The following is a 14,181-nucleotide window of genomic DNA, read 5'->3' as shown; positions in this document are numbered from 1 at the left end:
ATTTAACTGTATAAAGTTGGGGTATTTTGTATTAAAAGGTAGTTAAATATGCTCTGACTGTATGAATTATATTTCTAGTTACATTTGGTTATTAATGGTTTTAGGGTTAACTACTATGCTCGTACCCAAATTCAAACAAAGGATGGTAGTGGAGCTTTTTATTTTATTGGTTCTATCAATTACACCCCTGCCCTTATTTCCCTTAAAAGGTGTCTTGTGCTTCATGGCATTATGTGAGTTATGTCTCGTATGTGGAATATCTCCAGTGGATTTTAGGAGCTATTCCGACAAAGTAATTTCTCTTTAAAATTATACTTTTTTGTATTTCCTGATCTTTATTTTGCACTTATGAGAACTTATGGATGAAAATAAAGAAGAATATAATGACACGTAAACCATTTTATATCGGATCTAACTAGTGCTGATGAGATCTTTGCCCAATACCAGAACACATCAAGCCTGCTGAGAAATGAAAGGCATTGCTTGGACTTGTGGTCTATGAATCGCAAATATGAATAACACAATTTTGTTTTGTTTTATTTTAATTATATTAAAATTATCCTCAAAGAGTTCAGCTTAATTTTTCATAATATTTATGATTTATTGTATAATTCAACATGAAACAGATTGTTGGGAAACATTTTGTAAAATTGATTATGGTCAGTCATTTTATCAGTCACTTAAACTACACTTTTGTAATATTGAATAAGATGCATCTGGTGGTGAATACATCATTTGTTTTAAAGTGATTTTTTTATACTACTTAGCAACATGAAGTCTGTTTATTAAAATAGGCTTGGGATGATGTAGTTGCTAATCCACCAGACTGATTTCAAGAATCCTTGGTTCATAATTTGTTGCTGCAGAAACGACATCTGTTTTTTTGGCCCTCTCTACAGTATTAGTTATGATCAAATCCTCTATCCAATCAGATAGGAGATGATGGTGGTTGCTGTTGAATGATTTTCTCTCTCTTTAGGCTATCAGTTCAAAATTAGGGATGGTTATGTAAGGGTAGTCTTTATGTAGCTTTGTACAAAATTATGAAACAAGTAAAATATAACCTAGGTCTTACCCTGCCAATTTTGATTTAGGAACTGATACCTATGGGGAAGTCTGCATATGCCTTTGTAGTTGAAATAGCTTTTGTAAGAAGCACTGTTAGAATTACATTATTGTATCATATTTTTATCTAAAGTTATAAAATAGCATGATTTTAAAGTTTCTTTCAAATGAAATTGAATGAGTCTAGGATTAAAGTTTAAAACAGCACACTGTTGCAACAACTGAGAAGTATGTGAAAATGTGTAATTACTATTATTAGGAAGCTCAGTTAGTTCTGGCATCTCCAAATTTGGTGTTTCGTGTGGGACACAAAAACAACAAAACCTATACCTTCTTCTTGTCATCAGAATTTGACAGATCTCAGTGGATAGAAGCTATCAGCGTACTTCAGGCATCAGGTCAGGATTACGAGGCTTTGTTGATGACATTAATGCTTGTAATAAATGTTTTATGTAAATGTTGAGATGTATCCTTATTTATTCCTTTAATCTGTTGTAACTTCTAGATCTTTTTTACACCTCTTAGTTTTGTGTCTTTATAAAGATCATTGTTGAAATTTACTAATACAAACTGGTGAAGTTTTTGTTGTGCTGTTAAAACCATTAGTTAGTATTTTGAAATTATAATTTTAGTTCTGTGAAAATAACATTAAAACCAGTGTGAAATCTGGTACATTTGATAATAGAACATTTGCCTCTTTATTAAGTTTTAAACAATGTGATTACACCTTAATAAGTTGGGATAAATCCTGCAATTTTTAATATTTCATTTTAATTATTTCTGTAGCTTCAGCAACAACTCCATCTCTGTGTCTTTATGAACTTCAGACTTGGATTGCATCTTGCAGAAAGGTATAGTTGATTTTGCCACAGAGTGAGTGTAAACATAAAAAATTCAGTTTCTGGAAACTGTAAAAACAGGCATTTATTTATTTATTTTAGGACAATAGTAATTAGTTTCTTGCAACAAAACTTTAATATCTAAATTTGTTTCATTGCTTGCATGTTAGCTAACTTCATGACTTAACTCTCTGCACGTGGACTTGGTCAGTTTGAAGTTGTTATAGATTTAATGAACCTAACTTTCAACATAGTATATATATCTTCACAAAATTTGGCAGTTTTCCAGTTAACATTATAATATTACAAAAAATATTTTTAGTGAGGTGTTTTAATAAACTCAAAGATTTGTTCTTGAATATTTTGAATAGTCTGTGGGCAAAGTAATTTTCATGTTTAAAAACATTTTTTCTCATCTGAAAAATTTCAACTGTCCTTTGTGTAGTTTCTAAAACCTCCTAAAAGCATTTCAAATGTCTTTTTTTTTCAATATAACTTTATATGTTGTTGTATTTTTATTTCAAACCCTGTCTCAAAAAAGGATTGGTCAATTTGACCAACTTTGTAATCAGCAAAACAAAATTGAAGTAAATCTAAGTTACCTTTTTTTCTCCTTCTAGAAAAACTTGTTTAATTCAATTTTGACTTTAACTTAGTAAAATCTCATGGTGTGAACAGAAAGGGGTTTAAAGAATAAGGTGGAGTCATAGGGTTAAACTACATGTGTTTATTCTAAGTAACTTTAAGCTCATAACAGTATATATCTATTTATAATTAAATTTTATTGTGTTATTGCTTTTTGAACCATGTCTAACTACTGTCTTTGCCATTAGAAGTTGTAATTCACTCAGGACATGTACATCTCACGTTATGCTATCAAAGTACGTTACCCATGAATTGCTATGGGATCCTCACATGCATGCTTCTTGAAATATTTTTGTTATTTATTTTACATGATCTAATCTTAACTAACATAAAAAGATTCCTGGTTTTACAGTTTAGTTACTTTTATAGTAAATAAAGAATAAATTTGAAAAACAAGAAATAAAGAACTTACCCAATCTTCCTGATGGCAAATGTCAAGAAGAATTAAACCTATTTCTTTATATTGATGTTGATATAATCTATATTTATATTATATACTGCATCAAAAAAACACAGACTAATAACATGCAAAACAGAGATCACTGTCTCTAAAAATTACAATTTTTCTGGCTTTCTAACTATGTGATAAGAGCTATTACAAATTTATCCAGTCTAATCATTGTGATTCCCATTGGAACTGAACTTCTATTGTAAGTGAAATTGATGTTTATCTGTTGAACGTAACTTAATACAAGTCATTTGATAGATGAAAACTTAGACATTTTATGAGTGCAGAGTGACTTTCTTAACTTGTCTGTCGCAGTAAATTTACATAGAATCTTGACTTGAAGATACAATTTTGTAATCAAAACGAAATTGTCACAGAAAAATATCTTAAATATTTATACATATCTGATTTTAGGATTTTTATTTGTTATATTTCAGATAAAAATTACATATAGTGTTTTCTAATGCATTTATTGTTTTTTCTACAGTATTTGGAGACTAATCTAGGGTCATTCTTGTTGAGATCCGGTAAGTATCTGTAGGGTATTCAAAACCTTAGAATGGTTTAAAGTTATTAAAGTTACTTGCAAGGAGTAGATCTTTTAAAGTAACCAGTGAAAATTAAGTTTTTAATATGTCGTGTAAATAAAAAGTTTGTATCAAATACACTAATGTCAAAACAAAATAGTATTTAAAAATATTTTATCATTGATATGTGTAGAGAGTTCACTGTGTATGTTAGTATAAACAAAATTAAAAACTACAGTCCATTCATTATTAAAATAAACAGCTGTGAACCCATAAATAATGTTAATTTATGTTGCATTGAGTGTCTTTTCTATTTCATACTACAAATCCATGAACAGGTAGATGTTTTTCAGGCTATTACTAAATAGGGTGAAAGTGAAAGTTGCTCTTTCTGTTGGTTATAAACATGCCATTCAGTTTCAAACTGTCATTTGGCAACACAGCTTTGACTTGCAAGTGGAAATGGCTAATCTTAAACCTAGAAATATTAGAATGTTATTTCACATTGAGAGAAATTCTTGGAAACTTTCCCCTAGCTGATGAAAGATAGCTGGAAACGTACCCTGATAGTCTGTATTAGCTACTCAGTTTCTTGTGTAAGAGCTCTTAAACTTTAGCGTTTTAACGACTAGTGGATCATGTGACAGAAAAATATACAGTTTTAATTGCTGTTTTAGATGTTTCTTTTTAAAATAAAGGAATAAAACTTAGTTAATATAAAACCTTAAATTATAAAAATACTGTAATAGTAACTTCATTAAAATAGGCTTAACTAAACTGGTTTAATTCAATTTTGAATTTCACTCAGTAAAATCTTGTGACATGCACAGAAGGAGGTGTAAAGAGTGAGGGTTAAATTGTAACATGAAATAACATTTGTTTACCTAAGTAACTTTAAACTTGTAGCAGTATACATCTATTTATGCTTAAATTTTATTGTCTGATCACGCTTTGAACCATGTTTGACTCCTAATCACACCAATATAAATTGTAACTCACTTTGTGAGCATGTGGCTCATGTTAAGCTATTGAATTACATATACATAAGTTTCTTGTGTGCATGCCTCATGAAAAATTTTTCTATTATTATGTTTAACCTAATCTAACCTTAATTTAAATGAGTTTCTTATTCTTACATTTCAATTACTTTTATTATAATAACAATAATAATTAAAGAATACAGTTGAGAAATAACTACTTACTAGTGTTTTTTTTTCTTTCTGAGTAATGTTTATTGGTGTCTCTCTCTGTTTTATGGTTAAGTTTTATTTCACATATAAATCTATCAAATTTCTTTATACTTGATAAGATAGCCAGCAGTGTTTTTAGTGGTTAATTTGGCTTGAACTTAATACTTGGTTCTACTCATTTTTATCTGGTTGTAAGTGTAAAAGACACTGAATAACTATTCTTAATTTCCAAATAAGTTACTGAATGTCACAAAAGAATAACACCATACCTTTGAACTGCTGTATTGCAGAATCAGGTTGTCACATTTTTAAAATTTGATCAGACCATAACTGACAATAACTGTTTACTCTACAATAACGAAATGATGGTTTCATTTTAAGTTAGTGTGCACTAAAGAAGTCTGTAAAACTGTTTTTGGATTTCTAGATAAAGATGATGATTTGCTTGCGGGAGATCTTCACGTTGCAGTTCAGAAATTCCATGGTCCAGTCTATTCAACAGGTAAAGTCTTTTTTGTGTTGTTAATATGACATAATTAATGAAAAACTGAATTAACCTTCATTGCTGAGTCTGTGCTTCAACTGGGGTCACATCTTCCACAGTCCTAGATGTTGCATAGCAGTGGTCTTCCTACAAGAAATTAGATGTGATGATGAGCCCCTTCTAAAACGTATTCAAATTATTAATTAATTTATTAGTACTTGTAGTTTAAAAACAAATTAATTATAATACACTAATTCAGATGCTTTTTGTTGTGGCATTAGTTTTTAATTTAAAACAGTCAACTTGAAATATCATGAGAATAGTCAGTATTTTAATTAAAACTATTAAACATTTCTTTGCATATTGACTGTTATATTAAATGACTCTATACCTTTTTTGTTTTGAATTTTCTTCAATATGTGGAAGGTTGCTAACATTACAGTCATTAATTAATATGAAAAATCAGACAACTTAAATAGTGTAGACTATGAAGTACCAGACATCTACTTTACTTTAATTCCACTGTGCTAGTGCATAAAACAGCCAAATTTTGAAGAAAAGGTGAACATTGGACACTTACATTAAGTAACAAACGTTTTCTACAATATTAAATACTATTTGTAATAATAATCTTTGTACTAGGAGAACTATATATGGCATAGTGTGGCAACAAGTTACATTTAAACAGTTACCCATAAGTAAATCATTTTCTTAATTAACTCTGTACTAAATGTTCATTTTTATGAACAGAACTGGTTCTAGCTGTTAACTCTGTTTCTCTGTTAGTGTAATTCTGATAACCTCTGTGTGAAGAAAAACTAGAGATCTGTAACTTAACAGGTTCCATATTGGTAATTATATAAGACGACTAAACTATTAACAAAACACAATGTGATTATTTTTTAATACACCATTGAATTAAAACTGTATTTGAATTTATAAATTTATATACTTAACAATTTTTATCCAAATATAAAGAATCTTGTTAAATCAACTTTGAATGGTGCTTCAGATAAGTTTGATCATTTAAATAATTTTGTGGTTAGTCACATGTATAATTTTGTGTTGTTAATTGTTTGGATAATTTTTCCATTGTTCATCACCTACGTAGTTTTGTTTGGTTGATCACTTCAATATTTTTTATGATGTATTTTCCCTGTGTAGCTGACCAACCTTGTAACCACCAGAAAAAAATTTGAAATAAATCTGAATTACCTTTTCTTTCTTTCTAGAATGACTTCAAAGTTTAACACAAAACTACACTTGTTTATCCTAAATAGTTTTAAAATTGTAACAGTATACACCTGTTTATATTTAAAGTTTATTGTTTTATTGCTCTTTGGATTGTGTGTAACTAAAATTCTTGCTACACAAGTTGTAAGTCACTTTGCTCACACTACGTTAATGAATTACATAGTGCATAAGCTACTTGAGTTGTTCATGGGCATACTTCTTAAAAAATTTAGCTTACCTATTCTAACCTAAAAAGTTTCTAATTTTTATATGTCAATTAGCCAAGAATGTACATGAAAAACTGGAAGCAAAACTGATAATTCATTTTACAGAAACAATGTATTTTTATGTAATTTGATAAATGAAAACTTTGGCTTTTTATTAGTTATAAATAATGTAGTATTAAGTGTCTGATAATTATCTGCAATTTCTGAAAGAGGGGTTGTAACAAGGGGACTTACATTTTTTATTTTATTGCTATGTAATAAAATAAGGTTGAAAGCTTTAATAATTATGCTTTGCTTAGCAATGACAACATTATAGTAAGTAATTTATGTTAAATTTCATATTTCTCAAAAGAATGGTATATAAATTAGAAAAGAGAGGATACCCAAGAGCAAAATGTCACAATTCTCATACTATGAGAAATTCTGGACTTTTTAAAATATTGCCTTTTAAGAATTTAGAACTTCTATAATATTAAAATGTGAATAATTAGCTACATTTTTAATCATGTTTATTTATATACAATGATGACTAGGTAGTTATAAATTTTTAATTTAACTCGCTGAGACCTCATGACATGTACAGGAAAAGATACCCCAGAGAAAGTGTTAATGTTGTTTGAGGTATCCTGTTGTCTAATTGCTTATTTAATATATGTCTCAGTGGTTGACTGTCATTATTAAATCATAAAGGATAATTAACAAGTGTTACTCAGTTTTGTCTAACCTTTCATTGGATACTTATGTTGTGGTATTTAATTCTTAAACAGTGGCCATCATCAATTGATGCTGCTACCTACAACATTCCTGCTGTGTAAGGGTTAATCATGAAAGAGAATCAGCAAGTCTCAACTCAGTTTTTTACATTCCTGTTCTTTATATACTTGGATACAGTTGCATATTTGTTCCAAAGGATTATATCTATGCAGTATTACAAAGATGGTTTCAGTTGTGTTTTTGTTTTTTGAAGGAGCCATAATGCAGCATGAGTTTAAGTTTTCAAATCATTATGTTTTTTGTTGTATGTTATCTATAAATTGTTTAACAAAGAATTCTGCTCTATCCTAATACTTAAGAAAACCATGACTGCAATAACCTAAGTTGCAAGCAACCAATTTTTATAGTTAAAGCAGTATATACTATATAGAAAAATGGGATGGAATTTTGAACCATAATTTGCAAAACATCAGCTTTCACATTTATTACAGGTTTGGTTTATTAATTTTAAAATATTTTCAATACCACCTGTATTTATTCATCATACAAATATATAGAGCTCCAACTTAAAATTTCTTGTGTCCCCTCAAGTTATAATCACCATCTTACTGTAATGTACATAGTGTGTATCTCAGTATCAATGTATGTAACCAAAACTCCTGCACCATCTATTGAATGGCACCACAAACAAAAATCTGTAAAAAAATTTCACACTTTGAGTATTCATGATTTAGACAATCAGAAAACTGCTCATCAACTAGTTCTGTTTAACAAAACACAATTTCAAATAAAAATTATCTCCTCACAACAAGAACGTGACTCACTAGAACTGCATGTGAGAGTTTCATTATATTTTTAGTCATGTAATTAGTTAATGTAGTACTGAGAAACTGGAGTTCTTAAACTTATTTCTTCAACAAATGATACCACTTTAAGTATATAAAAACATTACAGTTTATATTGGTAAAATGTATGAAAAATTTGAGCTCTGTACATTGAACCATTTTGATGCTGTAGGTTGCATGTGACTAGATAACATAGTTTGAACACTTTTCCCATGTAGTGCTTTCCAGACAAAAGTCCTTTTTTAGGAAATGTTTACATTTCCTAATTTTTCAATAAAGTATGAATATTACAATTAGTAATTATTAATACAAACAGCTGCCCACAGGGTAGTATTTTTACTATTATATACATAACGTGTGTAGTTTCATATTTGTCATTTCTGATTTTTGTTATTGGGATATGATGTTATGTAATGATGATTATTTGATGAAGCCAGTACTTCTATTTTTGAATACATTTTATGCTTTTTTTTTCTTCTATTTTCAGAGGTATTTTTTAGCATAGAGGTCGATTCTTATGGACATTTTTTTAAGAAAGCTGATACTGAGAAAATGAGAAATAACATGGAACCACATTTAAACCAGGTAGTTAATTACTTCCAGATTTGAATTTTATTTTGTAATGTATTCTACTCTGGATATGGATCAGGAACATACTCAGTGTTATATAGCTAGAATAAAAGTTATAATTCATGTTGATGAAAACTATAAAGGTAATTCTGATTTGTAATGAACTAAATCTGTAATCGGTATGACTTTTCGATCACTATTTTGATCTACTTTACATCAAAACAGTTGTTCTTCAGTCCACTGATGATATAAATAGCATTTTGACTGCAACTATATATGTTTGTTGTATTCTGACTGGCTTGATGAGCCCAGGTATTAGGTAAAAAGCTTCTTTGGCACTGGATATGGTAGTTATAGTGTGGTTGACGTGTTATTACATTCGTTTTTACTTTCACTCAAAATACAAAAAGGAATATATATATATATATATATATATGATAACAAAAAAGATAATTTTATAAAAAGATGTTAATTTTTTTCAATCTAAATATAAATATTAGTTATATGATAAAAAAGTTTAAATACTGCAATATTTTGAAAGTATAATCATATTTCTGATTCTTTTTTCTCTCTCTTTCTCTCACTTCATGAATTAAAAGTCATATATTTAAACTGCTTTCAAAGATTAGGAATTATTACTGACTTCAAAAGTTGAAACAATCCTTTTAGGAATTTGTAATAGAGCTAGAGGGGTCACAGACTTTGAGAATCTTGTGCTATGAAGAACATCCTAGTCAAGGAACTATTATTCGTGGTAAGGCTGCCATAGAACTAAGCCAGTCATGGCTCATGGACAAATATCAAGAGAAGTCGGTCAGTCTGCATGAGGTAAAGATTAAATTTTGAAAGAGTCGTTATTTAATTGCAATATAAGCAATATTTGGTTCAATAAATTTATACATAAACCTTTTTAAGGCTTAATTCAAAGAACATCCACTACATTGCCAATGGGATCCAGCAATAAAATCAGAGTGAGCAGTTATTATATGGAAAAGTTAAAATATTTTGATTTTTTGTTTTCTATAAGCTTGTAGAAAATTTCAAATTAATTTAGATTTATAGTAGCATTTGAAAACCAAAAGAACCTAAAACTAAGGAAAAAGCAGGATTACTATTAAAATTTATAGGATTTTTATGAATTAGGTGGTGTTTGACCTCTGAACCAAATAACATCCTTTACTTTATTAAGCTTTACCATAGCAGTTATTTAGTGATATTTACTTTTTAGCCAGTATTATTTTCCTGTGGATTATTCACAAGTTGTTTGTGTAGTTTTAAAGCATTACAAAGTCCTTTCAGAACAAAAGAAATCAGACTTAGTATTAACATAAAATCTTAACATTTCTTCCACCTGGTTGGAACAGTTGCAAATTTTCAGAGTGTAACTTGTGAACAAAGTCCAAATTACAAGCTAAGTTTAAGAAAATATATGCATGCTGTCACATTACTAGTTTTAGAAGGTGATTTTTAAATGCTTATTGTTATAAGATAAGTATAAAATACCAGTTTATAACAAACTGTAGATTTTCTTGTAATGTTTACAATTGTAGTTGTATTAACTTTCATACATGGGCTTGATTTGACAAACCATGTAACCTCTTTGTACTCATTTGAAGTCTTTAAGGATTTGATACTGCAGACTTTAAATATAATATGTATATCTTCACAAAATATGACAACCTTTCAGTAAATGTTATAAGTCTTTCCCATACAAAATGTCATATTTTTGGTGAAGTATTTTAAATAAGGAAAAATAATTTGTCGTAAATGTATCAAGTGTTGTTTTGAATAGTCTGTGTGCAAAGCAGTTTTTCATTTGAAGATTAAAAATACTTTACCTCTCAAAAACCTCAAATTTCAATTGCATAATCTCTTAAACTCTTCTAAATATATTTCAAATGTTTGTTTTCAGTAAAATTTTGTATTTTTATCTGTTATTTTCTCCACTGTAACTCTATATAACTAACTCTTATACTGCATCATCACAACCAAAAAAGAAATTGAAATATCTTTTTTTATAGAATGACTTCAAATTATAATATAAAAACAACAGTAATTTATTCTAAGTAGCTTTAAATTTGTAATATGTATACATCTATTTATTTGTTTTATTTTTATTGCCCTTTAATTATCCTTTGTACCATGTCTAACTACTATTTGTACCATTACAAGTTGTAAATCACTTGGGAAACGTGGAGTTCACATTATATTATTGAACTATGTCACCAGCGAGCCATGCATGCTTTATGAAACATTTTTGTGAAAATTACAATTCTCTGTTTCAGAAAATAATGTAATATAATATGTCATTTGATAAAGGAAAATCTTGTTTTCTGTTGGTTGTTACAGATTATATACAATTAAATGTAAGATAACTATTATATCTTAAGAGAGAGGATGTGACAGGTGAGTGTGGCAAGAGGAGTCTCATTTCCTATATGATGGCTCTGTATCCAAACAAAATCGAAGGCTGTAAAGTTTATGGTTAGTCTGAGCAATGACAATTTTATGATGAATAATTTATATTACATTTTGTACATATTGGAGTGTTATAAGTACTTATTGTACTTATTATTAGTGAATAAAATGGAGAAGAGGAGATGCCTATAGAAAATGTCATATTTTTTGTGCTAGAAGAAATTCAGAATTTATTTTAAAAATATTTCTTTAAAATTAAAAAGTTAGAACTTGTTTACTATTAAACTCTGGATTATTAGCTACAATATTATGTTATGCTAATTGACATAACATAACATGAGCAAAAAAATTTTAAATTTCAAATATAACTTACTAAAAATCTTGATTTGCCCAGGCAGAAGAGGGTTAATGACAGTGACATATAAACCCAGGATGTGGTGTCAACTATCTTCTCTTATCATTTCCCTTTGTTTTCCAGTTTTTATGTGACATCAACCGTTTCACATCTTGTATGCATAAGGAACTGACATCATTGGAAAGTTAATGTATCTGGAGATGCTCTGCATGAGAACTGTTTGCAAGATATTATGCCCATCAAAGCTATAAGAAATTGGCAATGTCCATGTCAGAGACATAGTTCTTTTGAATGAAAACATTCTATGACCATATTCTACATGATTGCTGTTTTTAAATATTGAACAGCCAGGCCTATTTATAGTTAAGTTTACATTTACTCAGGCATAAATCTTAGGATATTTCTGTCACAAGCTGGTATTATTGTTTTTCATTTCTGATGAATCTGGTAAGATATAACTCACATGTTTGATATTCTTAATTGTATGGGTTCCCAGCTGAGTAAGTAAGTATTTTGTCTTGTATGACTGGATTTATTTTGATCAGAAATATTGAGTAATACTTACTGACATGTTGTTCAGGCTTTTCAATGACTTCTTTTATGTATTAACCCCATTTATATCCAGCATAGATGTTAGTGAGCGAATAGAAAATTTACCATTGTACATTCATATTCTGGGAATGAAAGAATTACCTTACAGAGGTAGGTTAAAATCTTATTTTCTCACAAGAAAATAGGTGTCAAGTTATCTGGAGATAAAATGCAAAAGACAAGCTAGGCTTCAGTAAAGACACCTTTATTCTTCTAACAAGTTGATGAGTGTATGAAATGAGTTGCAACTGACAGTATTAGAGGCACTTTATGAAATTCTAAGAGGGAAGTCTGTAATGCCTGAAAAATGAAGGTTGGGCTTTAAGTTTTTACTTTTCTCAATGTTGGGAGTGCAAAGATCATCTTTATTGATATGCAGGGAACAACGTTTTGACCTTCCTAGGTCATCTTCAGGTTTGATTTCAAGTGGGTTTCTAGTCAAGAAGGAAGGATAGCCTTGAAAGATTCAGTGATCTGTTCTTGTTTTCCATAGGGTTTATATTCTACACACTTGTACTTGAGTTGAACAATTACGTGTATACGTTGAATTTACTTTTTACTGACAGTAGATGACCATTTGTAATATCCCTGCTGAAATTTAGTTTTTGTTTTCTCATCTCTCCAGTACATGCTGACCTTGAGAATCAAGTTTGTTCCATCTGAGATAGCATTGAGACAAATACCATCATCAAAAAATGCTGGGATGTTTGGAGCCAAACTAGAACAAGTGTGCAAGTAAGCTGAAAAGTGACCTGTAGAACAGATATAAAGATATATTCACATGTAATTTAATAGAACATGTATAAGGAAAGCTTTGCATGAGACCTGATAGAACAGATAAAAGGATTTGTCTTTTTTTAAAAAACAAACAAACAAGGGATTTGCAATATTGTGGGTAAGCTTTAATTTTCTACATCTTGCCTAATGTTATTATTGTAGCATAATTATTGGGTTCTTCAAAAACATTCACTTGATAACTAGCTGCATTCTGTTTTCATTAAGTTGGTACTTTAGAAATGTCTTGTAAATACAATAAGTAAAAACTTAAGAGAGTTGGTTGGACTATCAGTACATATATGGTAACTTGTTTTACTCAAAGTCTGAATTCCTGAACGTAAGACAAAAAATAAAGTACATTTTTGAATAGAAGAATCATGGTATGTCTTTGCCATAAAATAACTATCTCTTGCAGATAGGGTTTCTCAAAGAACTAGCATTAATATGTTGTCAGTTTTCACATCAGTCGTATTGCATATTCTGTTAAGTGTCTTAATATCATGAATAAAAATGTTTTTGGGTTCTGAAAATATTAAGAACACATTTGAGACTAAGTGTAGTTAAAAGAGTAATACATTATGATCATTGTTATTTTTTAAGTTTTTTTCCCTTTAATTCAAATCCTAATTTTGTTTTCAAAACTTGTGTAGTTTGATCAAACTCACTGTGTTATATCTCTCTTTTTCAGGAATGAGGGAAGCAACATACCCTTTATCATTTCCAGCTGTGTGAGAGAAGTCGAAAAGCGAGGAATGAAGGAAGTAGGGATTTATAGAGTGTCTGGGTCAACATCTGATGTTCAGAGACTTAAAAAGGCTTTTGAAACAAGTAAATATTTTGATTGTTTTTTATTTCATACTCTGAAACTGATGTTTTGATTTTCTCATCTTCATTGTTTGTATGCAGTTTTTATATTTCAAAGAAATATATTTTCTATCATAAATTAGCTTTCTGAATACCTGAAACAGAATTATTTTTTACTCATTTTGGACAGTCACATAAATTTATTAATATATGTCTGTCAGTCTAAACCTTTGAGGAACAAGAAAACCTGTCAACTTGATTGTTTTACCAATTTCTATTAAAAGGTTGTTTTTGCTTGTTTTGTAACACTTACTGTAATTTGTATGGTTTGAAAGAACATCATATTTTGGGAAAATTTTTTAACTCTTTTTTTTTTTTTCTACTGTAGGTGGAGAAACAATATGCTGTATAAGATTAATTTTGCATAAATTTATGAAATTATAAATTGC

The 14,181-nt window shown here is 29.2% G+C and overlaps 1 protein-coding gene across 1 annotated transcript in view; it reads left to right on the top strand.

Moving 5' to 3' along the window:
- LOC143253754 (active breakpoint cluster region-related protein-like) overlaps positions 1 to 14,181 on the top strand; it is an 88,893-nt gene that overhangs the window by 65,220 nt on the left and 9,492 nt on the right. Inside the window, exons 13-20 of the mRNA XM_076508072.1 lie at positions 1,325 to 1,463; positions 1,852 to 1,916; positions 3,485 to 3,524; positions 5,142 to 5,216; positions 8,705 to 8,802; positions 9,457 to 9,615; positions 12,777 to 12,886; positions 13,617 to 13,756. Coding sequence (XP_076364187.1) covers positions 1,325 to 1,463; positions 1,852 to 1,916; positions 3,485 to 3,524; positions 5,142 to 5,216; positions 8,705 to 8,802; positions 9,457 to 9,615; positions 12,777 to 12,886; positions 13,617 to 13,756 — 826 coding nt within the window. The remainder of the gene's footprint in view (positions 1 to 1,324; positions 1,464 to 1,851; positions 1,917 to 3,484; positions 3,525 to 5,141; positions 5,217 to 8,704; positions 8,803 to 9,456; positions 9,616 to 12,776; positions 12,887 to 13,616; positions 13,757 to 14,181) is intronic.

This window comes from Tachypleus tridentatus, chromosome 6 (genome assembly GCF_004210375.1).
Source record: "Tachypleus tridentatus isolate NWPU-2018 chromosome 6, ASM421037v1, whole genome shotgun sequence".
NCBI classification, from domain to species: Eukaryota; Metazoa; Arthropoda; class Merostomata; order Xiphosura; family Limulidae; genus Tachypleus; species Tachypleus tridentatus.
Note: the sequence above shows the minus strand (reverse complement) of the source record. Positions and strands in the feature narration are given on the sequence as shown.